Here is a 26,865-nt window from a genome sequence, read left to right on the forward strand (position 1 = left end):
ATGACACAAACACTGAATGCCAGCTCAATGAAAAAATTTTACTGTCAGTTTTCTTTGTGTACAAACAATCATCAAACATTAATACAGAGTCCTCCTCAGTGGCAAGATTCTCACATTTTAGCAAATTCACTCACACCTTGCCTCTAAAACAAACATAACCACGTAAACAGTGCAAACAGACACCACCTGCCTCAACAAGGCCTCCAGAGTTTGCAAGATGCTCCGGGAAAAAGTCTTTATAAACGTAAAAAAGTACACTTGCTGGTTACTTTCACCTTTCCATCACAGCTATTGATCAGCATGGCACAGGAGTGTCTAATTGGAGAAATATCAATAATCATTAACTTGTCTCTTTTAAAAAATACAAAATCAGTACACTCAAGACACTTAAGGAGAACCGATCACTACAGCAACAGATTGTAGAGTTGCAAAGGACATTTTTCACAGCAATGTTCTCCTAAACTGCAGCCATGTATGATTATTATTAAACTCGCTATATGAGGCGGTGAATTTGAAATCACATTCCGTATTTTGGAATTTTTGGAATCGAAAATGGCATGTTCATATTTCAGACGGCGTTCAGCAGAACATTTCCGGAAAGGTTTTGACCCTTTGAAACTCTAACGTCTGTCCATCTCAGCTATCCTTCAGTTCTCGGCTGTAATGAGGCCATGCTGGTCTAGCTTGAGAACGTCATGTCCGGGTGAGTTTATCTGGAGGCATGAAGCCGGAGTCTCCCAGCGATCGGAGACCCACTCGGCCACTGGGACGAATCGTCAGCCAGGTGATGCTGCCGTTGTTCAGGCCCATCCTCAGCCAGCCCTCGGGAGGAAACTGCAGAGCCCTGGAACAAACACACGCTTTTAACAGACACTTTATTTGAAAGAGTGTAAACCATGACCTCAGCATGTAACTGACAATACAAGTCATATGAACGATCAGATTATATGTGAAAATTATTTCAATTATGATTAAATTATATACAGAAAGCGATCAAAGAATGCTCTCTTTATAATTTCTGGAGCTGTCAATCACAGCGTGAGTTTATTAGTGAGTTCTCGTCTCCTGCCAAAACTCCCGTTATAATCAATGATGATGCTTTAATCTTATTTACATCGTGTTTGCATTGTTAGTTATGATGAAAGCATTCGTGAGAGTGCAGAAATCGAGTTGAAATCGTTATTTCATATGCAAAGGCGCTAGTCAATCATAGCAGTGGGCGTTTGCATTGAAGACTTACAGCAGACACAAAGCGTTCAAATCAGGGTAGAAAATGGCTTTCATTTACTAAATTATGACCATTTATGATTTAAAAATCATACTAACATTATACTATGCAGTTGCTAGTGTCTGAGCAGTTTCTTACTGTCCCAACCCCAAGTCTCTGAGATATTATGGATATGGATATTATAAAACCCATAATCTAGATATGGGTTAAAAAGTTCATTCAATGTAAGTCTATGGGCTTTTTTCATATGCTAAACTTTAACACTGTTCACAACATTTAACAACATTCTTTAACACTGTTAAAGTTTGAGTGTTAGAGGGATGAATCGCGATGTTTGACTAAGCAAGAATCAATGATAAAAGGTTGCATTGCAAACAGAGTTTTTTTATGAATTCCACATATTCAATATGAAAACCCATTTCTGGCACATAAGGAAAGAAAAAATCATGCTTTGGTAAATCATGATTATGATGAATATAAAAAGAAGAATTTATAATATACTAGTCATAATTATGAGATAAAATGTAAAAATAATCTAGTGCTGTCCAATCGATCACATCTGACGTTGACGTTTTTGTTTATATATGTGTGTATTTATACTGTATATGTATACACACACACATATATATATACACTCACCGGCCACTTTATTAGGTACACCTGTCCAACTGCTCGTTAACACTTAATTTCTAAGCAGCCAATCACATGGCGGCAACTCAGTGCATTTAGGCATGTAGACATGGTCAAGACAATCTCCTGCAGTTCAAACCGAGCATCAGTATGGGGAAGAAAGGTGATTTGAGTGACTTTGAACGTGGCATGATTGTTGGTGCCAGAAGGGCTGGTCTGAGTATTTCAGAAACTGCTAATCTACTGGGATTTTCACGCACAACCATCTCTAGGGTTTACAGAGAATGGTCCGAAAAAGAAAAAACATCCAGTGAGCGGCAGTTCTGTGGGCGGAAATGCCTTGTTGATGCCAGAGGTCAGAGGAGAATGGCCAGACTGGTTCGAGCTGATAGAAGGGCAACAGTGACTGAAATAACCACTCGTTACAACCGAGGTATGCAGCAAAGCATTTGTGAAGCCACAACACGCACAACCTTGAGGCGGATGGGCTACAACAGCAGAAGACTCCACCGGGTACCACTCATCTCCACTACAAATAGGAAAAAGAGGCTACAATTTGCAAGAGCTCACCAAAATTGAACAGTTGAAGACTGGAAAAATGTTGCCTGGTCTGATGAGTCTCGATTTCTGTTGAGACATTCAGATGTTAGAGTCAGAATTTGGCGTAAACAGAATGAGAACATGGAACCATCATGCCTTGTTACCACTGTGCAGGCTGGTGGTGGTGGTGTAATGGTGTGGGGGATGTTTTCCTGGCACACTTTAGGCCCCTTAGTGCCAATTGGGCATCGTTTAAATGCCACGGCCTACCTGAGCATTGTTTCTGACCATGTCCATCCCTTTATGGCCACCATGTACCCATCCTCTGATGGCTACTTCCACCATGTCACAAAGCTCTAATCATTTCAAATTGGTTTCTTGAACATGACAATGAGTTCACTGTACTAAAATGGCCTCCACAGTCACCAGATCTCAACCCAATAGAGCATCTTTGGGATGTGGTGGAACGGGAGATTCGCATCATGGATGTGCAGCCGACAAATCTGCGGCAACTGTATGATGCCATCATGTCAATATGGACCAAACTCCCTGAGGAATGCTTCCAGCACCTTGTTGAATCTATGCCACGAAGAATTGAGGCAGTTCTGAAGGCAAAAGGGGGTCCAACCCGTTACTAGCATGGGGTACCTAATAAAGTGGCCGGTGAGTGTATATATATGTGTGTATGTGTACACACACATATATGTATGCATATTTATTTAAATATATATATAGTGTGTGTATATACACACAGACACGCGCACACACACACACACATATATATACAGTATATATATACAGTATATATATATATACACTCACCGGCCACTTTATTAGGTACACCTGTCCAACTGCTCGTTAACACTTAATTTCTAAGCAGCCAATCACATGGCGGCAACTCAGTGCATTTAGGCATGTAGACATGGTCAAGACAATCTCCTGCAGTTCAAACCGAGCATCAGTATGGGGAAGAAAGGTGATTTGAGTGACTTTGAACGTGGCATGATTGTTGGTGCCAGAAGGGCTGGTCTGAGTATTTCAGAAACTGCTAATCTACTGGGATTTTCACGCACAACCATCTCTAGGGTTTACAGAGAATGGTCCGAAAAAGAAAAAACATCCAGTGAGCGGCAGTTCTGTGGGCGGAAATGCCTTGTTGATGCCAGAGGTCAGAGGAGAATGGCCAGACTGGTTCGAGCTGATAGAAGGGCAACAGTGACTCAAATAACCACCCGTTACAACCAAGGTGGGCAGAAGAGCATCTCTGAACGCACAGTACGTCGAACCTTGAGGCGGATGGGCTACAACAGCAGAAGACCCCACCGGGTACCACTCATCTCCACTACAAATAGGAAAAAGAGGCTACAATTTGCAAGAGCTCACCAAAATTGGACAGTTGAAGACTGGAAAAATGTTGCCTGGTCTGATGAGTCTCGATTTCTGTTGAGACATTCAGATGGTAGAGTCAGAATTTGGCGTAAACAGAATGAGAACATGGATCCATCATGCCTTGTTACCACTGAGCAGGCTGGTGGTGGTGGTGTAATGGTGTGGGGGATGTTTTCTTGGCACACTTTAGGCCCCTTAGTGCCAATTGGGCATCGTTTAAATGCCACGGCCTACCTGAGCATTGTTTCTGACCATGTCCATCCCTTTATGGCCACCATGTACCCATCCTCTGATGGCTACTTCCAGCAGGATAATGCACCATGGCACAAAGCTCGAATCATTTCAAATTGGTTTTCTTGAACATGACAATGAGTTCACTGTACTAAAATGGCCTCCATAGTCCCCAGATCTCAATCCAATAGAGCATCTTTGGGATGTGGTGGAACGGGAGATTCGCATCATGGATGTGCAGCCGACAAATCTGCGGCAACTGTGTGATGCCATCATGTCAATATGGACCAAACTCCCTGAGGAATGCTTCCAGCACCTTGTTGAATCTATGCCACGAAGAATTGAGGCAGTTCTGAAGGCAAAAGGGGGTCCAACCCGTTACTAGCATGGGGTACCTAATAAAGTGGCCGGTGAGTGTATATATATATATATATATATATATATATAACATATATACACACATATAAACAAAAACTTTTGTTAGACGTGATTAATCATGATTCATGATTAATCAATTTGACAGCACTAAAATTATCACATAAAAAGTATGTTATATTAAAAACTCTGAATTATTCATTATTAACTCATAATTTTTTACTTTGACTTTTGATCTCATATATTCAACTTTTTGTCTCAATGACAAGTATCTCATAAATCTGACTTTTATGCTTTACCAAAGCATTATTTTTGGGCTTCCACAAAACTTTTGCAACCACACGCGCATAACAATAAAAAAGTGATCAGAGCATACTTACGATTGCACTTTTTTAATGGACAGACTATTTATGGTTTTCAGAAAAGCTTTCAAGAGGACAAAAAGGAGGATAAAGAGACTGGACTGAGTAGCAAGCGAACACAAACCTGCACACAAAATAGCGGATGACATTAGCATGACAGACGATAATCTCGAAGCTGTCCTCCTTCTGCTTGGGGTCGGCTCGGTGGATGTACCGGCGGAACGCTGCCTCGATCCGTGCGCCGTCCTCGTGGTACTGCTGAAACCAGCACAAGAGTTTCACAACCATCCACGTGAGGACAGGAAGGACTCCACGGCGCACCCACGACAAAAACCAAACTCAACATTCCTCATCAAACAACAACAACATTTCAGACATCAGGCTTTAGCATGACCAGCAGAAAAATACTAAAGAAGCAAAATGTGCGTTTGATGTTTGGTGAAGGGATTTGAGATGGTTTTATTGTGGGTTTTGTACGCCAGCACTAACATTAGCGGTGTGTTCTGTTATGAGCTCACCGAGTCATCAACAGAAACTCAACACACAAAGACATAGACTTAGACTTCAAATGAGTGATAATAATGCCTTCAGATGGGCTAAGCAAGACTTTGTGTTTTGCACTGACCGCTGCCTCTGGTTTCCAGTGAGTGACAGGTGGGACGGGCTCTATGGGCGCACCCTCTCGCAGTAAATCACAGCTTTCAAGCTCCACTCCTAAAACGTAAGTGAAACAAATAACCTTTCTGAATCTCTACAATGGCAGCACTTTACAACATGAAATATCAATTCATAATATTTAATTAGCACACATTACAGGAACGGTTCAAGCTAAAATGTACAGGCCGAAATTGGTAGGTCAGTTATGTTCATGTGACATTGCATTGTCATGAAAGTTTATTCTTTCTATGCATTTATAAGGCTTACCCGTTTAAATTTTAAACCGTTTAAGCACAATAAGACGCGAAAGAGAATTCATTCGCTATTCGCACGCTTTTCTGACAGATGTTTACACCTAGCACATAAGAATTGAATTAAGTAATTTTTCACTTTTTTTTAGCCTAAACAGACAAATACATACAAAGTTATGTTGAAATGCCAGTCTTGGCGAGTATTCATATAATATAGAAAATATGAATTTCATCTGAAACATTGGCATTGTAACAACCTTATTTATTGTTAAAAGGTTACTTGTCTGCAGAAGTATGAATACATCCCGGCCATTTTGCCTTGTATGATTTATCCTATCATAATTTGATCAGAATATGACTGTAGAATGAGACTGTACCTGGCAGGTATTTGCTGATGATGTTGGCTGTCTCTGTTGCTCTGGTCATGGAGGAGTGGATGAGCACATCGTACTTCAATCCGAGCGCTGCTAATCTCTGTCCTGTTAACTCAGCCTGTTCACGTCCTGCAGCCAAGACAGGAACCAACAATTTTTTGGCTTAATGTAACATCTAATGGATTAGGCTCAGCATCTCTATTATTTTAATATATGCTGAGGGATCAGTACCTAAAGGCGTCAAGACCCTCTCTTTATCTCCTTCCCCCTTGAGGTTGTACTGAGAGTGTCGGATGAGGCAGATGTAGCGTGTGGCCTTGGGTTTGTTGTTCTCCCCATCTGGATTTCCGCTGTCACCAGCACTCTCCTTTCTCTTCCCGTTCACCATAGAGGAGGGCTCACGTCTGAAAGCGTCAAAACACAAATTAGGCCCACTGAACTCAATTTAGTAAGCAATGACATTGGTGGTTACTGTAGTAAATACAAACACTACACTACAGCAAATAGTTGAGCTATACTGGGAGAAACCTGACGGTTAATTAAGACACTCTTTAGAGACTATGCAATTGGTTGAAAGACATTTAAACACTCAGTATTTCAAACTGACCCATTTTTATTATTGAGTGAGTTCTGAGAAATAGTTTAATCTGTTTTTTCTCATGAACATTTTCATAGAATGTGTGCACGTGATATCTATTATGATTATGAAGCTTGAGGGTCAATTTGAACCACATATTACACAAAGGCAAAGACCAGAAATAAAAGCATTTTTTGAAGATTTTATTACAGTTTCTCAACTATCCTTTAAAGACTAATTCACACAGCACCGACAGACATCGACTAATGCCAACAGACATGTTCGTTTTGTAGGATCAGTCAGTGTGTATTTTCCCATTGGTCAGACCTTGTTTTCTCCGATTGAACATGTTCCATTGGCTTTTGTCGGGTTGTGGAATGTCTGAGAAGTGACGTCCTGTAATCTGGTTATTGCGTTTTGGTGCAGTGTAAATTAGCCTTAAGTGTATTTTAATTTACATTTATGCATTTATGCATATACTGTATTCAAGGTGTGATTTTTTTTTATCAGTTAAAAATAACTACAGTAATTTTTATAATATTCACAGTTTAACACAAAGTGTGAGTAGTGTTGATGTATTTTTCATAGTTTCCCTGATTTATTTATTTTATTAAATCCAGTTAGGGTCAATTTGATCCCCACCATAAAACTCATCCCCAGATTTTGACCATAATACAAGGGTATATCTGAGATTGAAAACATCAGTTGGTAGCAGACACTTATAAGAAAGCACATTAGGCAAGTACTCTATTAGTGACAATTAACCAAGGGTGCGTTTTCCAAAGCCAACTATGGTCTCAGCGCATAGAGTGTGCAATGGAACTTGCGACCATAGTTGGCTAACGATGCTTTTGGGAAACGCACCCAAGGTCTGACTACAACTTCCTGAGCCAATAAGATCAGTGACACCATTTCAATCAGTGCCAAATGTAGTTAAAGACCTGGGATCAAAGCCAAAGGATTTAAGATCAAACTTTAAACTGGGTGATCCATTAATTATCACCATTGATCAAGGCATTTTACCTAAGGCTGCCCCATAACGTTTACTGGCAATACTAAGTTAATGGTTTTCTGAACATGCAGCATGGTTGTGCCATGGTGTGCTCCTCCAGAATCCTCGAAATAGAATGTAAATACAATAGTAATCAATCGGAAATAACCCTCTATTTCTTACTTGTCCCAATTATAATCCCATCCGTTCGCAGTGGGAAATGCCGAAGGCTGCGCTGCGTGCACGGCAGCCAGAGTCTTTCTGAATCGGCATCGCTCCCCGAAGTACCCGTGATTATCTGCCGCGACCGCCGCGCACACCAGCACCGCAGATCCACCGGCGAACCCGCACGCGAGACTGACCGCTTTCCGAAACGACATGACTCAAAAGACAGGACAGGAATCAATGCAGAGTAACTAGCGGCTGCTCTTCAGCGGTATGACCATAGACTGTAAAAAAAAAAAAGGGTATGACGCATCAGTCAGTCGCTATGAGTCACTCACTCCGCTGAGGAAGTGTCACTGTTTCCTCCTTTCTCAAAACGTAAAGCAAAATAATTGACAGTCACTTAGACCCTGCAATCACGAATATGTGTTTTTCCCCTAAACCACGAGTAAGAGTGTATTTGGACTCCACAAATAAAGGGTTTTAAGTGATATAAACAGAACTTCCAAAAGCAGTCACGACTTTATTTTTGAAAACAGTGACTAAACGGCACATCCATTTTCAAAATAAAAGCCTCCAAAATACAAAGTAACAGTTTATGTCATGTCAGTTTTATAGTTCAACAATTTTGAGATTATTAAAAAATAAAAACAATAAACTTTCATATTTTAAAGTTTTAAATACGCTTAAATACCCATGGTATTTTATTCAATTAATTATACGTTTTAAAACATATTGAACTGATTACATGTTTATTTTTATGATTTACATAATCTTTCTGTATCACTTTATATAATTCCTTTTAAGAAAGAAAAGCTCTCTAATAAAAGGTAATGCCTACCTACATTAACTCTGTCTAATAAAAAATAAATTATGATTTATATTTTGTGTGATATTATATATTTCTATTATGAGTTTGTATAGAATGGTATTTTATTATTATTATTTAATAGATAATTATCGTAACAGTTGAAACAGTTCCAAATATGCTTAAATACTCATTTATATAATTAAACACATTGAATTGATTACATATTTAGATTATGATTTATTTGATTTATTTGATTTCTGTTTTGTATTCAATAGATAGCAATGCATAGGCTACATTAATTCCACTGGTTTACTGTCCAATTAAACGAAATTATTATTTATATTATGTAATATTATTGTGTATTTTGCTCCAGACCTATAGGTGGCAGTAAAGTGACAGCAAATGTTGCCCATGAGCAGTGGGTTTATGTTTTGATATTGGTGGCGACATGTTTTGCTGTTGTTGATTAAAATTGTTGTTTTACTTTGTTTGTGCGTATCATATACCCGCATATCTGTCTCTTACTTTATAGTAAAGATGGACACGGATGAGGAGGGAGACAACAATGACTGGGATCGCAGCTTAGAGTCAGACATGCTGGAGACAGGTGGGTTCATAGCTGGACAACTATGTGAACGTCAGTATAAGTATGTTATTATTTAAGTATTGCATGAATATTATGGACATTATTTACTTACGCACACATGTTTGCTTAGTCTAAATGCACAGCATATGTCTCATGACAGCTTTAGTTTGCAATAAAGACTTTAATTTGAATAATATGTGATCTATCATTTCAGAAGGAAGTATCACTAACAGAGTTACTTCCATATCTCATAAAGTGATTCTGCATTTTGACCTGGACTGCTTCTATGCACAAGTTGAGATGATCCGAAATCCAGCCCTCCGAACCAAACCTCTTGGTAAAACACCAGAGTATAAACTTTAAAACATTATTTCACTAAATATACAACAGATATGTCTCGGTGCAGTTACTGAAATAATACAGACAAAAACACATGAATTGTTCTGCTAAACAAATCCAATCATAAATATACAAATGTGCACAGTCAAGTAATACAGAAATAAGTAAACTGACTACAAATTCATAAAAATACTCGAACCTCATTCCTATCCTTCTGACATATGTAATGCCATACTTGCTCTGTCTACATCTTTGGTCTCTTAGGCATACAGCAGAAATACATTATTGTGACATGTAACTATGTGGCGAGAGAACAAGGCGTGACCAAGCTGATGTCAGTGACTGATGCAGTGGAGAAATGCCCACAGCTGGTGCTAGTGAAAGGAGAAGATCTCACCAATTACAGAGAGATATCCTACAAAGTCACTGGTCAGATCATACTTTTTTTTCTTTTACATATTTTATTATGTGTTTGTAAAGTGTATGTATTATATATAATTATAATGACAATGAATATACTATAATATAATTCGATTGTTTATATATATATATATATATATATTAGGGCTGTCAAATGATTAATCACGATTAATCACATCCAAAATAAAAGTTTTTTTTACATAATATATGTGGGTGCACTGTGTATAATTATTTTGTATATATATAAATACACACACATGCATGTATATTTAAGAAAAAAATATTATTTATATATAAAATATTTATATATAATATCAATTATATATAAATCTATATACAGTATATACATGAAAATATTTCTTAAATATATACAAGCATGTGTGTATATTTATATATATAATATAATTATACACAGTGCACCCACATATATTATGTAAAAAAAACTTTTATTTTGGATGTGATTAATCACGATTAATCATTTGACAGCCCTAATATATATATATATATATTTGCATATTTTCAGAGGTGGGTAGTAACGAAGTACATTTACTTCGTTACATTTACTTGAGTATTTTTTTGGAAATTTTTTACTTTTAATAGTAGATTTAATTGTGGGTACTTTTACTTTAACTCAAGTACATTTCTAATGAAAAAACTGTACTTTTACTTCGTTACGTTGGGCGACGTTCCTCTCGTTACTTTATTTTAATGCAATATGTTGTTAAAAGCGTTATTCTAAGCGCGCACTCTCTCTTTTTTCTGGGCATGAGCGATGCTCAATTCACAAATGAATCACTCTTTTGAGTCGATTCTGTTCAAAGACTTCATCAAACAAGTTGGGCAGATCTGTCTAAATCGGTTCGCGAATCAGTTTGAATGATCTGTTCAGTTTCCTGCAGGCACTGAATCGTCTCGGAGTCGTAACAGGAAGATTTAAGAACATCAAGAGCGTTGTATGAAGTGGCGGTCCACAGTCTACAGTAGGCTACACAGTCTAGAAAGTAAATCTGCAAATGCATCATATTTTTTGCCAGCGATGAAGATCTTTATTAGTTGAACATCTTCGTATGTTACTTCGTAAGCTGTCTGTGAATGAATTATTCCACACGACGATACATTCGATTTCATTCGGGTAATACATTTTACAACCAAACAGATTATTACTACTACAAAGTATGACATTACCCTTTTTTTGGACATATACATTACTTTATAGTTATACAATAAATAAGCTATCATCGTGCAGTTTATGAATGTTTGTACACACACAATGTGTATTGCGCAGTGGCGTGCGAACTCGACTTGAAAGCGAATGCCTTTGCCTGCCTTATTAGACTCAGTTAACCAGTTTAAAGATGCTTTCATAAATATAGCCTACAATTAAATACATTTTGGAGAACAGACAGAAGAAGATCGTGTATTTGATGATCGTTGTTTGTGTTGGGCATGACATGACTGCGAGCACATGTGAAGAGTTTTAACACTTTCTAATCTGTGTCAATGGTTCCCACCCCTTTACATATGAATGCAAAACTCCATAGAGTCACTTTATTCCGACATTGTCTAATAATCCAAATGTAGTTGTATAAGTTACTATACTATTATACAAACCAAAGGACAGGCAATGGTTTTCAGGCTACAGATATAATATACAGAAATAATGTTTGTCTCTTCTGTTTTTGTTGCAAATATAGCTTATCTAATTATGATAATAATTTAAATGAAAAAAATATCTAAATAATATCATGTTATATATACAGTATATATATATATAGGCCTATGTGATACAAAGTAACTAGTAACTAACTACTTGAGTAGTTTTTTCATTGGATACTTTTTTACTCTTACTCAAGTAACTTTTAAGATTATTACTTTTACTTTTACTTTGAGTAAATATTTCTATAAGTACTTGTACTTTTACTTGAGTACAGTTTTTGGATACTCTACCCACCTCTGCATATTTTATATACTACAATTCAAAAGTTTGGGGTCAGTAAGATTTTTTTTAGAGAAATAAATACTTTTATTCAGCAAGGACGCACTGAATTGTTCAAAAATTACAGTAAAGACATTTATAAAGTTAGTACAAAAGATTTCTATTTCATTGATAATAAGAAAGGTTTCTTAAGCACCAAATCAGCATATTAAAATTATTTCTGAAGGATCATGTGACACTGAAGACTGGAGTAATGATGCTAAAATTCTGCTTTTCCATCACAGGAACAAATTATATTTTAAAATAGATATTAAAATAGAAAGCAGTTATTTAAAATCATAATAATATTTCACAATATTACTGTTTTTACTGTAGTTTTGATTAAATACTGTAAATGCTACCTTGGCGAGCAAAAAAGATTTCTGTCAAAAGCATAAAAAAAGATATTTTGAACTGAAGTGTATATTTGCATAATGCTAAGTTAAATATCTTTTCAATGACTTTATCTGCCCAAGACTTGCTGATGTCATACTGCCCCCTAGTGGAGAGGCTGGGCTTTGACGAAAACTACATGGACGTTACAGAAATAGTGGAGAGAAGACTGAAGGAGACCCGTATTTCAGATCTCTCCTTCAGTGGACACATATATAAACATGAATGTGAGTCGGAGAGCCACTTCAAGCAAGTACTAACAGTTTTAAAACCAGTGGTTGTAGGGCATTGGTTACAAATCTAGACTAGTAATTCAAAGTTTGCTGTTTCAGACCCCATAACCGGCAGTTAATGAATTGGAAGAATTCAGCATACCCTTTTTCTTGTTGTTTTTCATGTTCAATGGGAGAATTGCTAGAGATTTCCGGTCATTATAAATCATCATGCTCATCTTCAGGTGTGGCAGTTGATGAGGAGAACGCCCGACTGGCTGTAGGCTCTGTGATAGCAGCTGAGATGAGACAAGCCATCTTCAGCGTGCTGGGACTAACAGGCTGTGCTGGCATCGCTAGCAACAAACTCTTGGCCAAGCTGGTGTCCGGCACCTTTAAACCCAACCAGCAAACCACCCTCCTGCCGTACAGCACTGCTGAGCTCATGAGCAGCCTTACAGGACTTATCAGAGTGCCTGGTAAGATGACATATAAGCTCACCCATCTCATGCCATATACTGTTTATATTCTGTAAACATTGGCTGTGTTTACAGGGATTGGTTACAAGACACGTGAGAAGCTAAAGGCTCTGGGTCTGGTCAGTGTGAGAGATCTACAGTTATTTCCTCTGCCTGACCTGGTAAAGGAGTTTGGTGAAGGGACCGCTAAAAGAATTCAAAACCTCGCCTGTGGCATTGATGAGTCTCCAGTCACATCTGCGGGTCCTCCTCAGGTATTCTCCATTATTATTATAGATTCAGTGTCATATGATCCTTCAGAAATCATTCTAATATGATGATTTTCTGATCAAGAAAATTTTCTTATTATTATCAATTTTGAAAACAGTTGTGCTCCTTAATTGTTGCTTAAAAGTTGTGCTTTTGTGGAAACCGTGATGCATATCTTTCAGGATTCCTTAAATGAATAAAAAGGTCAAAATAACAGCATATTTTTTAAATAAATTTTTTTGTAACATTATCAATATAAATGTCTTTACTGTGTCTTTTGATTAATTTAATGCATCCATGGTGAATAAAAGTATTAATTTCTTTAAAGAAAATCTTACCTATGAACGATAGTGTAAACAGTATATCCAAATATTTGTGAAGCTTAACAATTTTTACAAGCTCTGATGCAAGAATGATGCAGCACGAAAGATAAAATCATCTGTAAAATAAATGATATATTTCAGTCTCTCAGCGACGAGGACTCGTTCAAGAAAATTTCAACACAAGAGGAAGTTGTGAAAAAAACTGAGGAACTACTCACCAGCCTGACTGAGAGGTAAAAACTATATTTTACAATATCAGAGTAAAGTAAAACACAATAGACTTTTGATCTGTAGGATGCACAAAGACGGCAGGCAGCCACACACATTCAGACTGACGATTCGCCGATACACGGTCACTAATCGCTGGTTCAGTCGAGAGAGCCGACAGTGTCCGATACCCAAACACACCGGGCTCAAGATCACATGCGGTACAGTTCTGCTCTTTTGCATGCTTTAACTGCATAATGCCTTTACTGTATGTACACAAATTATTGAGAGATGATTGTGCTGTGCTGTTATTCATATTCACTTTTCTTTATCTTAGGAAACAGTGAGGCTGTGCCCCAGTTACTGTCATTGTCAGTGAAGCTCTTTCATAAAATGGTGGACACACGCGAACCGTTCCATCTGACCCTGCTGAATGTGTGTTTTAGTAACCTGCAGGCTAAAAGCTCCAGCAAGAGCTCCATCGCCTCTTTCTTCACACAGAAATCTCCTACAACAACACAAATGACATCACAACGGCAGGTCAGTACATTTTAGAGTTATTAGTTCTGATAAAACACAATAAATATCTGCATTTTTAACTATAAAATACAACAAAGCCTTTCTTCATTTCTCAACCAAACTTATGCTAAGGCTGAACTTTTAGAGATCTTAATAACTTTGATAAAAGCTTATTAGGGACTAATTTTTAATAATTCTGTTCACCTTTTATTTTATAAATATATTTATATAAAATATAAGATTACGTATAAGATTGTTTTAATGTTTTTTTTTTTTTTTTTTTATGCTCACCAAGGCTGCATTTATTTGATTAAAAAATACTGTAAAAAACATAATATTGTGAAATAATATAACAATTTCAAATAACTGTTGTCTATTTTAATATATTAAAATATTATTTATTTCTGTGGTGCAAACCTGAATTTTCAGCAGCCATTACTCCAGTCTTCAGAGTCACATGATCCTTCAGAAAACATTCTAATATTCTGATTTGGTGCTTATTATTATCAGTATTAAAAAGTTATTGTACTTCTAAATCATTTTATTTTTTTGTGAAAGAACAGCATTTATGTTGAAATTAAATAGTTTTCTAACATTTTAAATCTGTACTGTCACTTAAGATTAATTTAATAGCTTACCTCAAACTTATGAACAGTAGTGTATTCATATATTTTAAAAAAAGCACACACACACACGTCACACACACACACACACATATATAGGTCTTGCTAACTGACAATTATGTATTAAACTTTTAACAATAACTTGGAAACAGCAAAAGTTAACAGAATCTGTCTTTTGAATTCTCACTAGGTGGAACCTTATCTCTGTGAGTCTGTAGCAAATTCCCAGTTTACTCAGGCAGATGTTTTACATAAAGAAGATAAAACATGGAACAGCATTAAACCAATAGAACACACGTTGATATCTCCAGCCCAAGTATCACAAACACAGCCAACTTCAATCAACCCCATATGTCCAATGCAGCCTGTTTTTGAGCACTCACGAGTTACAAACATGAACATTAGAGAGTCTTGTATGAGCGACGTTCCAGAGGAGACATTGTGTTCCAAGCTGCCTCCAGGTGTCGATCCGGAAGTATTCAAACTGCTTCCTGGGCACATTCAGATGGAGCTGATTACCGGTTTTCAAAATAAAGACTATGCAGAGCTCATTTACGGATCTGCTGACACATCTTTTGAAGACGACCCAGCGGATCATTCCACGTTGACTTTTAACCAACCAAGAACACCTGAACGCTGTGAGTCAGCACTGAATTATCACAGAAATTCTGCTTCTCATAACCATGAACTCGACAAGACCTTGTCATCTGCTCAGTCCACAATGGAATTACATTCTGGGCTCATCAAAGACACGGAAAGTCATGATATCCCACCCACCACTCAGGCTCCTCAATCAGATATCCCTGCAAATGTGGACCCTTATGTATTCTCACAACTTCCTGCTGATGTGCAAAGGGAGTTACTGACAGAGTGGAAACAGCAGAAACCGGTCCTCAAAATCCCGTCCAAACACTCGCATAAAACCTCCGATACCAAAGACAAGAAGAACGCTGCTAAAGGCAGCCAGTGTAACAACATACTGAAATACTTTAAACCCAACTGAGGACAGAAACACTTAAGTGTCTGTTTATAAAATCAGTTTATTTTTATTTTTATAAGTGTTAAAAATAACTATGTAAACCATATCTTTGTATTCAGTAGTACAGGAATATGTCAATTCTGTCATGATTTACTCGTCCTCATGTCAAACCTGTATGACTCACTCCCAGGGGATGCTGGGAAACAAGGTCCAAACAAGGTTTGGAACAATTAGGCTGAGTAAATCATGACATAATTTTTTATTTTTCTGTGAAATATTATTTTAAGGATGTCAGATATGTTTTATTTTGTTAATAAACCACTTGTCTTTAAATAACCATTTTGATAAAGTCATATACGCTGAACACTTTGTTTACATATAAAATAAACAGTAAAATATTGTACTGTTCAAAAGTTTGGGGTTGGTAATGTAGGTAAATACGTTTTTTAAAGAAGTATGCTCACAAAGGCTGCATTGATTTGAACACAAATACAGTAAAAACAATAATATTAAGTATTATTTAAATGATAATTTAAAGTACAAATTAAAATAGGTTTTTTTTATGGCCTGGTTTCACAGAAAGGGCTTATTTTAAGTTAAATCAGGACATTTAAGTAGCCTTTATAAACATGCCTTAGAAAAACACTGGTGTGCATCTTGAGACTGCTTTCAGTTAAAACAGCTCAAACATGCATTTTAGTCTGGGACTAGGCTTAAGCTTTGACTGTAAAACCAAAAATTGGGTGGTTAAATTGGGACCCTTGAAAAATGAAAACGTTTTTTAGAACCATCTTATGTTACTTATCCAATGTTTATTATTTTGAAAAACCGTATCCTTTTTAGCATTCATGGTTTTTATGAAGCTTTTAATTTTATTTCTTATCTTTTATTCTGGGTAGAAGCCTTACCAAAAAACAACAACAACAACAACATTGGTTTAAATTTTACACCATCATTGCAAAAAAAAAATATATATATAATTCCGGCGCTGCTTCCGGTTGCGTTGCAGTTCTTCACCGTCTATGTTCTTCACTATTCTTGCGCTACATCTTCTTCCGGGACACCACACCACTATATTCAATCTATTATAAGCTCTATCCGACCGCTGCATTTTCCAACATTTTCTCCATTGCACCTCACCGGTTGTCAGGTCGTCTTTGAGAATGAAAGGAGCGAAATTAGCTTTGGTTTTGGGCATGTTTTTGGCCCTCGTCCTGCTGACCGAGACGGCGCGAAGCAGGAAAGACTCTAGTAACCAGAACAGCTTCAGGAGGGCGGCCAGCGGCTTCTACCAAACCCTCAGCAATATCTTCGGAGAGGAGAACATTAGGGCGCTGTACAAGGTACATACAAGATCACGCGATATTGTCATGCTAGTGCATAGTTTTTTTTTTTTTTTTTTTTTTTTTTTTTTGCAGGTGCATTAGATCATTAGAGCATACCGAGATCACCAGCTGTCAGTGGCCGTGTCTCAAAACCTAGTGACCTGCCTACCTAGAGCGAGGGCATTCTGTTAAGTGCATCGTTCTGTTTATAGGTCACTGTTGTAACGCTTCATAATAATAATAACTGAATTCATAATGGATTTTCCAATGTTATATAGTTACCTAATAATAATTATAATTTATTAATTGTCTTTTAAATTTTTTAAGTTAAATGTCTGTTATTAAATTTCCTATTTTAATTATATATTTACATATATTATTATATATAAAATATATGAACGTATATGCAGTTTTAATGGACATTGGACACATGGACACAACTATTTACTTGCGATTTTGCACATTTCACCCCTTATTCCATTTAATAATATGGAAAAAAAGTCATTCGTATTACTGTAAAGCAAATGAATAAATATGTAATATAAAAAATTAATTAATATAAAAAATATGTGAAGTAATTATACATCATGGTAGTATTTGTTGTACTGCATTTAATTTGAGTTATTAACGTTTTATTATAGTAATTTTTTAATGTAATAGAGTATAGATAACTTTAAATGAATCACAACTGATAATAATAAATAATTACAAAAAAACTAAAATGTCACACATTATGATAATGAGACAGAAGGTGGGATATGCATATTTACTCAAAATATTGTCATAGTGCAAGAAATCTTAATGCGTGATATAAATCTAATCTAAAATAAAATGATTTTAATCTAAAATAAATCTAATTTAGATTAAATTTAGATAGTTAGATTTTTTATTTTTTTAAATCGAGTGATTTTCTTCTGTGACCTGTACTTGTGTTAATGATATTAAATGAATATCATAATTAATAGATCATTGCATCTTTTGCATTCTTTCTTTATTTAAAAAAAAAAAAAAACTCTCTTTTTTGCAGTTCTTCTCAAAAACTACAGAGAGGTTTGTTCATGGAGTCGACTCATTTTTGGACACTTTGTGGAAGCTCTGGGTGGATCTGCTCGATGTTATGGGCATTGACTGTAAGTCTGGATCACACTTATGTCATATTATGAATATGTCTGCAATGTCATATTGTCACTGTTTGTGTATAATGCAAAAATCATGTCCTTAATTTATCTCTCTTTGCTTCTATTTCCATCTGTCCGTTTTCTTCTCTCTCCTCAGCCTCTAACCTGACGCACTACTTCAGCCCATCGTCCGTGTCCAGTTCTCCTGCTCGCGCGCTCCTCCTGGTGGCAGCCTTGCTGGTGGCTTACTGGTTCCTGTCCTTGTTCCTGAGTGGCTTCTTTTACATCCTTCACGCGGTGTTCGGCCGTTTCTTCTGGCTGGCCCGCGTAGCACTTTTCGCCCTCTCGTGCCTGTACATTCTGCAGAAATTTGAGGGCGACCCAGAGAAGGCGGTGCTGCCGCTGTGCTTCATCATGGCTGTGTACTTCATGACGGGACCGGTGGGTGCTTACTGGCGGAAAGGGGGCGGATCTGGAACTCTGGAGGAGAAGATCGACCAGCTCGATACCCAGATCCGCCTCCTCAACATCCGCTTGAGCAGAGTGATTGAAAACCTGGAGCGCTCCAGTGACCAATGAAGTTTTTTCGCCCCAGGCTAACGGTTAAAGCTGGGGTTTGTGAGATGGTATGAGAAGAAAAAAGTTTTTTTTTTTTCGTCCCCTTTTTCTCAGGATGTCCCAACGTAGTAAGGCAAGAATTGTATGGAAAATTGATCAATTCTCCAGTTGATAAAGCGAAATTAGTCCATTACGTTCGCCCTGTTGTCGTAGAGTTTATTATTAGTGTCCATTTCTACTGTAGCCGCCCATTTTTTTGAGTAAATATCAGGACTTTTTTTTGTATGCTGTGGGTCTGTGTGTGTGTTCAAGCCTTGAGTTGAGTGTGTCATTCCATTGCGCAGTGTTACGCCTTTTTCATAAGCTTTGTTTGGGCACTTTCTGTAAGTGTGTGTGTGTGTGTTATTTATAAATCATGAAGGCAATGCAATTGAGAGTTGATTTAGAAACACTCAAAGTGTGAAGAATAGTCAGTATCACTGCATTTTTTTCATCTCTCCTTTGTCTCTTCTTGAGGTCACCACTCTGAGTTCAGGACCGATCGGCACTATCAGGGATCGAGATGTATGTGGAAATCGCTTTCAGAAAGCAGCTAGTCATCAGATTCATGAGGATATCTGACCAGTGTTCCTGGCAGCAAAATAACGGTGCTGCAATCTACACCAGTATCTCTGTCCAACTTCAGCTAAGGGAGAGAGAGATGTTCTCATGTGCTTAAGATAAGTACGTACAGGGAGAAACCTGGTCATGCACTTTGTTCTCAGCATGAGATCATTTTATCACTTGTATGTACCATTTTAATATACTTCTAGAAAGGGATTGATTGAATAGTGTGTTAATCCCACTACATATTAGTGCTGCTTAGTAAATCATTTTTAAGAAAGTGGCCTCTATGGTTTCATCCACAGTGGCATTGAAAATGAAATGCCTGGCAACTAATTGAACCCGGGTTCTCGCCTCTCATTCACGCTCTTTCCTTCCCGCTCTTGCAGTAAACCTTTGTAGCTAAAACTAATTTGCATGTTTTTTGAAATATAATTTGAACATTTAATCACTGTTTCATAGATAAAAATTACGGTACTTGTACTTTTTTTTTATATATACGTTTTTACATTTAAAGAGAAATTGTATTAAGTGTTTAAGTATATTTTCGTTCCATAATATGCCATTAATTGATTTATTTATTTATTTTTAATACACGATTAGCACTGCTATATTTGAAGTAAATGCACTCCGGTTCAAAAGTTTGGAGGGTTTGTAAGAAATGGATACTTTTATTCAGCACTCAATTGAATAAAATCGTTCTTTTGAACTTTCTGTTCATCAGAAAATGCAAAAAAAAAAAATGTTAAGCAGCACAACTGTTTTCAACATTAATAATAATATAAAATATTTCCTGAGCACCAAATCAGCATATTAGACTGATTTCTGAAGGATCATGTGACACTGAAGACTGGAGAAAAGTTAGCTTTGCCATCACAGGAATAAATTACATTTTAAAATGTTAAAATAGAAAACTGTTTATTTTAATGAAATAGTTCACAAAATGATTGTTTTTACTTGTTTTTTGGTCAAATAAATCTTAACGACCCCAAACTTTTGAACAGTACTGTAGTGTGTTTTTAAAAGCTGGGAACATTTTATGTTCTTGTTTTGCATCATTGTAAAAGTGTTTATTTTCAAAACAATGTTATCATTATTTTCTTTTCTTTTTTTTTTTTTTAATTTCTGATACCAAATGATCATTTTTATATTATTATATTTGTCTCCAGTCTGTTATTTTAACGTCGTCATGAATTCAAAGTGAGAGTTTTGTGGCTTTTAGTCCCTGCCATCTCAACTCTTTTTAAACATTGACAAAATTCACCTTTAACAGAAACAGAAAGTCTTTCTCTTCAAGGAAAATAGGCCAAAAATATTGATGACTCGTCCTGCACTTCACTGATTTTAGACCTGCCAATGACTACTGTAGTGAAACTCAAGCCTACTGCAAATCAGTGCGTGCACGTGCACCATCATCAGGCCCTTTTTTACTGTATGAATATGTGAAGGATGTTACCAGGTTTATAAATCATACAAAATAAGCACCAGCTTTTAAGGAATCTGCAAATAGCAAACATGCGTGCAATTGCAATGTACCAGCATTATTGTAAAAGTACTATGGACAATAAGAATAATTACACATTATACATGTTTCAGCAAACACTCCTATATTTTTAAATAGTCATGTGTACCTTGCATATCTGTGAATGAGAAGCCACAGTAATATACCATGGAAAATAAGTTGTATTGATTTTAAGGTGAAATTTGATAGATATTTTCCTTCCCAAACTGTTTAATAATTCAGTTGAAAGTTCCAGCACCATTTCATGTCCTAAATTTATTTGTGGAATATTATGTTTTTTTTTGGTTACATCAAACATAAGGGAGATGTACTGACTCAATAACTGCAAAGACCCAGTTCTCTCTCACATTGTCCGTCTCTCCAGTTGAATGCGCCAGTGCCAATTATTGTGTGTTGAGGATTTTGCATCATTGACTGATTTGTATTAGAAAGCACTGAATCTTTGTGAAGTCTAGACATTGACTGGTATATTTGGATAGTATGCCTAGATTTCTATATCAGGTTTGCTTTTGTACTGTATAATTTTTATCAGGGTTGTTCACCTGCTGCGATGTTGCTTGCTGTGGTATTGTTTGCGCTGTATGTGTCATATTTTTGTGTTTATGAAACTTAAATGATTTTCTCTGAGATTAAACGGTGGTCCAAAAATGATTTAATAAATGTAATATACAATTTGACCAACAAGTCTTGGGAACTCTTTTTCTAAATATGTATATATATATAAAGATTTTACAATTTTGGGGGCTCAACCTGACTGACAGTAATAGTGTCATTTATATTATATGTGCTCACACTGCAGTTTGAGCTTTTTTAACATTTATGAAAAAGTTGCTTCACCTAATTTGGATTTAGGAGATTATGTGTGACACAACAGACACTTGTTTGAACATTGCTTAATTTGTCTGTTCAAATGGCCTCATATGAACTCTCTAAAGCTCTATTAAGTGGAGAGGGTTAAATCATGTCTGGTCTGACACAGCCAACCCAATGGATGGGTTTAAGCAGGCATCCTAAAGGTGCATGTGCAGTTCGGATGTGAAGGAGTTCTGTTTGCTTTGCAAAAACGGTTTATGAGACAATCAGTGGTGCTGAAGTCCGTCCACTAGATCAAATGAAAAAAACATTATGTAATGCTGGCATTGCAACTCATTGATAACCCAGAGGTGAAAGCTTGTAATGTTAGCTGTACTTGGCATTTGATTTTGCCATCCTCGTACAATTTAACATACTGTACATTAAAAATGTCACTCAGGTGAAGGTTTCTAAAAAAAAAAAAAAAATCAGTCCTATCTTTTTTCAGTTTACATTGTTTACGACACTTTTATTTCGCCAGATGCATCTCTTGTATTCCTGTGAGAGCTGATCCGCGTATGCAACGTAACGATCAAAAGGAGCACTGTGCCTTTAAGATACCCATATTTGGCTTGTATATAATGTTGAGCATTGTTGCTTTTTTATTGGTTGTGCCCAGGGGGTGCAGACATGACCCCGTTCCCACTGCCTTTATGAAAGCACATTTTTTACGCTATATGGACTCCACTTCAGTCTTACTAAGACAGACAGACAGATACAAGGAACAAAAACAAGTTCAATGAAATTAAGCACATTCCATGATTTCTTTAAGTTTCATCACAAACAAACAAGTTTACATGGTAAATATGTGGAGGAGCAACTCCTATTTCCCAAATGTTATACAAATATTGAAATTGGCCTTGACAATCACTGACTCTGCAAATGTATTCAGCAGCTCTTTATATACTATATACCTTCCTTTGGTGCTAAAATGTTTAAAATAAATAAGACTGCATGAAATTCAAAACAAAATGTATGGAAAATATAATACAGACATTGCTTTCACATTTTTTCCTTCCCCATCAGATCATGTTGCAGGCAGGCTGCAGGCTCTGGATTGGGCACACCTCTATATGATCCCTTCTTCTATTGGCTGGGCGCTTCAGTGGGCCGAATTGGCGGAACGGCTGTGTGACTTCTGATTGGTTCGCTTCTCCGTCTGTCCATGTTGCTTTCTCTCGTTCTGCGGTCTCGGCTGATGTGAGGCCAGCTTTACGAGCCAATGGAATAAAAGAAATGCTAATTGCGAAGCAGTCCGATATTCCTCCGCCAAAACCTAACAGCTTTATCCAAGACCCTTTAGATGTCAGTGGTCAAGTGCAAGTATTTTATATTCTACTTTAACCAGATATATTGAAACACGTTAGAGTGCAAGTATTTTATATTCTACTTTAACCAGATATATTGAAACACGTTAGAGGCAGAATTCTAAAATTTAAACTATATATTTAATGCTATATGTATTGTTATATATAGTTTAATCACGGTAAAGTCTGAAGTTTAAATAACTGACTGAAGACTTATGTTTGTGCTCCATTGTTTTTTATGACCCTTATCAAGTTGACAGCACATCATCGCCTTATTAAAGTTCAATCAAGTTTTTTTCGGAGTGGACTCTTTTCAATCAAACAGATGAATCGGTTCACAAACACCGCTATAAACGATTCTTTCGCAAAAGGGGGCTGAATGAATCTGTCCGAACTGTTCTCGAGTCACTGACTCATATTGAACCGATTTTGAATTTTGTTTTTTAACTTTTGATCAAAGGATCTTATTATAAATTTAAATTTACGTTTTTATTTATATTCACATTGCGTTTAAATTACATTATGTTTTAAATGAGCGAGATCATGACTGCGACAAAGTGAACTGGGACAAATTAAATGACAACACTCTTATTGCCCTTTGATGCTACTATGCTACTATATTAATTTAATTTAAAGCGCTATGTAGACATTATGCTCATAATGGTTTATTTAAACGTTTAACATCATATATCACAACGGGATGTCAGGGACGAAGACATGACGTTATTATGTATGTCATGACGTCGAATAATAAACAGGTTCTCAGAAATTAACTGTTCCAAAGAACCGATTAGCAGAAATCAGTCGGACTTCCTTCTCATCACTATCTGATATATGAAACAGATACCCCTTACAAATGCAAATGCTCGTTTTAATAAAATATGCAATCTTAATTAAATATTTATTAATAAATAAACACGCAATTGTTCCTGAATCATATATTTGTCAATTTGTGTAAAAACCTAAGTACTAGTACTACACGAGCAGCGGAAGAACATGTGGAGATTGGCAGGGTGGTATGCGGTTGCGCGGTAGGCGGGGCTTCCGCTGCTGCTAGTTCATTATGTGCGGCTGACGCTCGGAAATGACCCATGTGTCTGACCTGCACCAATACACGATCACCGGATCGCCTCGTCCAACTCCCGTAGTGCATTTCTTTCAGTCTTTATAGGTTATTCACGACATACCGGCGCGTGTCATCCGATCATGTCTAAAGACACGGAGGCCAACAGCGAGGAGATTATGGAGTCAAAGGTGCTCTGGTACCCGGACTCTAAACGGAACACACAGATGGACCGATTCCGGACTCTAGTGAACCGGGACTTCGGGTTGAATCTGGGTGAGTAGAGCCAGGCTGGGCTAGAATGAAGGCAGACTAGTATTTTCGGCAAACAACACACCCTTATTCTACCTTAAACAAAGCATAGTACTAGTTAATCTCATTAATAGCTCATCCTGGGATTGTCATAGTTTATATATATCATGGCCACATTTATGCAAAAACAGGTAGTTTAACCATGCTTTCAAATGCAATTTTTGGCCCTCTAAATGTTCTCCAGGATCCATTTTGTGTATTTAACTATTTCAATTGCCTAACAAGGGATGTCTGGCCACATATTACTGGTCTTTCATGCATGCCATACTGATGCGTCTCAATGCATTGAATGCATAGACCTTAAGAGTTGTAAAACCAGTATTTCAGATCAGACATAGCTCTTACTGGCTGTCACACCATAGTTTTCATAGTATCATCATGTGCATGCATCTCAGCACGTATGACATAATTTTTTCATCTATGACAAACTGCTTTAACATTTATTCTTTAAAACGAACTGTAACTATTTGTATGTTACTAGTACTCATATTATACTATAGTATATTTTTTAGTTACTATTCATAAGATACAGTTCATATTCAGATTTTTCTGACATACTAGTACTTACTAATTTGCTACTATGGGATGGACATCTGTGGTTTAACTTCGATAGCAACAATACACTTCGATTAGTATGTATTTATAGGCCAATGAAAAATCTTCCCACTAGTACCTCACTGATATAGTAGGTTCCGTACTTGTGTCTTCAACTGATACCAGTTAAACTGGTATTGATACTAGCAAATATTTAAAAAATGTAATCCATTTAAGAATTATCAATGTAAAAACCCACAACGGCTGACTACTAATCTGAATATTGCATGGACATAGGCTATCCCTTTCAGTCTATATCTATTTAAAGGGAACATGCGATATTCAGAATAGTCCCAAATTTCTTTTTATTAAATTATTATATTTTGACCCCTATTTTTTACTTATTTGTTCAAATAATGCTGGAATAAAATTGATAGAAGTAAATAGTCAAAAATAACAAAACAAAACAAAACAAAAAGTAAGGGGCCAAATGTAATGATTTAGGAATTTCTGAATTGACCACAAATCTGAATATTGCATGGAACAAGTCCTGATTTCTATCATCTCTAAACTAATAATAATTCATAATTATTAAATAATGGCATGTATTATGTCTAATGGTACCTTCAATAAAATGTCTCTTTTATCTTGAAGCTAACTATAATGACCTGTATCAGTGGTCCGTGGACAGTTATCCGGAGTTCTGGGCGCAGGTTTGGACATTCTGTGGCATCGCCTGCTCCAAGATGTATGAGGAGGTTGGTTTATTTTTTCAACCTTCTTTATATATACAGTATTAATCAGCTTTTTCAGATTTAAATATACAGGTATTTAAAAGGGTTTTTTGTTTGTCATTTCTTGTTGTGTAACGAGTGTTATTTAGGTTGACAAATATTGTGAACCTTAACTAAGAAATTATTTATTATCTTATTTATGTGGAGGTATACGTGGCGTGCAATATATGACATAGATGATGGACAAATTCATTAGTCACATATGAATCATATAGATTAATCCTAACTAGTAAACATTTATGAATTTATTACCATTTAGTACTACTGTCTGAACTACTGCTGAGAATATTTAAAGCATATGATCACTTAAAGCTTAAACCATATCTCTGGCTGAGAAGGTGTGTTAGGGCTTTTCCGTCTAAGAGAGCTGTAATTTTAGTGTCATTAGATAAAACATAAAAAATAACACAGTCTATATAAGGGTTTCTATCTACAACCTTCTCAACCATCTTATTTTTACTGCATGCTCTCTGTTGATTATTTGCTGACTCAAAGTTTGTTTTATTATTCGATCACATGACAACATGGATTGCGGCAGGTTTGTGTAGTAAAAGGAATAGTTCACTCAAAAAATTATCCCATAATTTACTTGCCTTCAAGCCATCCTATGTGTATATCATTTTTTTTCTTTCAGCCGAACACAATCGGAGTTATATTAAATAATATCCTGGCTCTTCCCAGCTTTGTAATGACACTGAATAGTGAGTTTTTGAAGCTCCAAAAAGCACATCCATCATAAAAGTAATCCATACGGCTCCAGTAGGTTAATAAATGCCTTCTGAAGGAAAGCAATATGTTTTTGCAAGACAAATATCCATATTAAAACTTTATAAACTATAATCACTGGTTTACAGCAACGGCCGTACGTTGTATTATGAATAAATTGTGGGATAATTTTTGGTGGGAAGGGTGTGTGCCTACATCACGATACTAGGGTGGTAGCCAAGATGTTGCCACAAGTTTGCTAAGTTAGTTAACCTGTAGTCTTCTCT

At 36.5% G+C, this 26,865-nt stretch overlaps 4 protein-coding genes across 6 annotated transcripts in view; 3 read left to right on the forward strand and 1 right to left on the reverse strand.

Moving 5' to 3' along the window:
* Positions 1–8,060, reverse strand: pgam5 (PGAM family member 5, serine/threonine protein phosphatase, mitochondrial). Of its 3 annotated transcripts, none has more exons than XM_056263895.1 (6): positions 7,789–8,059; positions 6,269–6,441; positions 6,041–6,166; positions 5,381–5,469; positions 4,880–5,010; positions 1–844 (listed from the first exon to the last, which is right to left on the reverse strand). In XM_056263895.1, the coding sequence occupies exons 1-6, from the start codon at positions 7,983–7,985 to the stop codon at positions 694–696; spliced, it is 867 nt and encodes a 288-aa protein (XP_056119870.1). In that variant the 5' UTR covers positions 7,986–8,059; the 3' UTR covers positions 1–693. The 3 variants fall into 3 exon arrangements, with proteins under 3 accessions (XP_056119870.1, XP_056119868.1, XP_056119871.1); XM_056263893.1 differs by having other exon boundaries at positions 4,880–5,013; XM_056263896.1 differs by lacking the exon at positions 4,880–5,010 and having other exon boundaries at positions 7,789–8,060.
* A 945-nt stretch (positions 8,061–9,005) lies between these two features.
* poli (polymerase (DNA directed) iota) lies at positions 9,006–15,955 on the forward strand. Its single transcript, XM_056263900.1, has 10 exons — positions 9,006–9,188; positions 9,382–9,504; positions 9,771–9,935; positions 12,378–12,521; positions 12,752–12,985; positions 13,061–13,239; positions 13,699–13,790; positions 13,852–13,985; positions 14,102–14,304; positions 15,097–15,955. The coding sequence occupies exons 1-10, from the start codon at positions 9,119–9,121 to the stop codon at positions 15,907–15,909; spliced, it is 2,157 nt and encodes a 718-aa protein (XP_056119875.1). The 5' UTR covers positions 9,006–9,118; the 3' UTR covers positions 15,910–15,955.
* A 974-nt stretch (positions 15,956–16,929) lies between these two features.
* bri3bp (bri3 binding protein) lies at positions 16,930–19,687 on the forward strand. Its single transcript, XM_056263898.1, has 3 exons — positions 16,930–17,228; positions 18,238–18,340; positions 18,486–19,687. The coding sequence occupies exons 1-3, from the start codon at positions 17,049–17,051 to the stop codon at positions 18,905–18,907; spliced, it is 705 nt and encodes a 234-aa protein (XP_056119873.1). The 5' UTR covers positions 16,930–17,048; the 3' UTR covers positions 18,908–19,687.
* A 4,575-nt stretch (positions 19,688–24,262) lies between these two features.
* aacs (acetoacetyl-CoA synthetase) overlaps positions 24,263–26,865 on the forward strand; it is a 42,300-nt gene continuing 39,697 nt past the window's right edge. Inside the window, exons 1-2 of the mRNA XM_056263886.1 lie at positions 24,263–24,509; positions 25,734–25,837. Of these exons, the coding sequence (XP_056119861.1) occupies positions 24,377–24,509; positions 25,734–25,837 (237 nt within the window). The 5' untranslated portion in view covers positions 24,263–24,376. The remainder of the gene's footprint in view (positions 24,510–25,733; positions 25,838–26,865) is intronic.

Source organism: Rhinichthys klamathensis, unplaced genomic scaffold, assembly GCF_029890125.1.
Source record: "Rhinichthys klamathensis goyatoka isolate OS25496 unplaced genomic scaffold, OSU_Roscu_1.1 h1tg000210l_1, whole genome shotgun sequence".
NCBI lineage: Eukaryota > Metazoa > Chordata > Actinopteri > Cypriniformes > Leuciscidae > Rhinichthys > Rhinichthys klamathensis.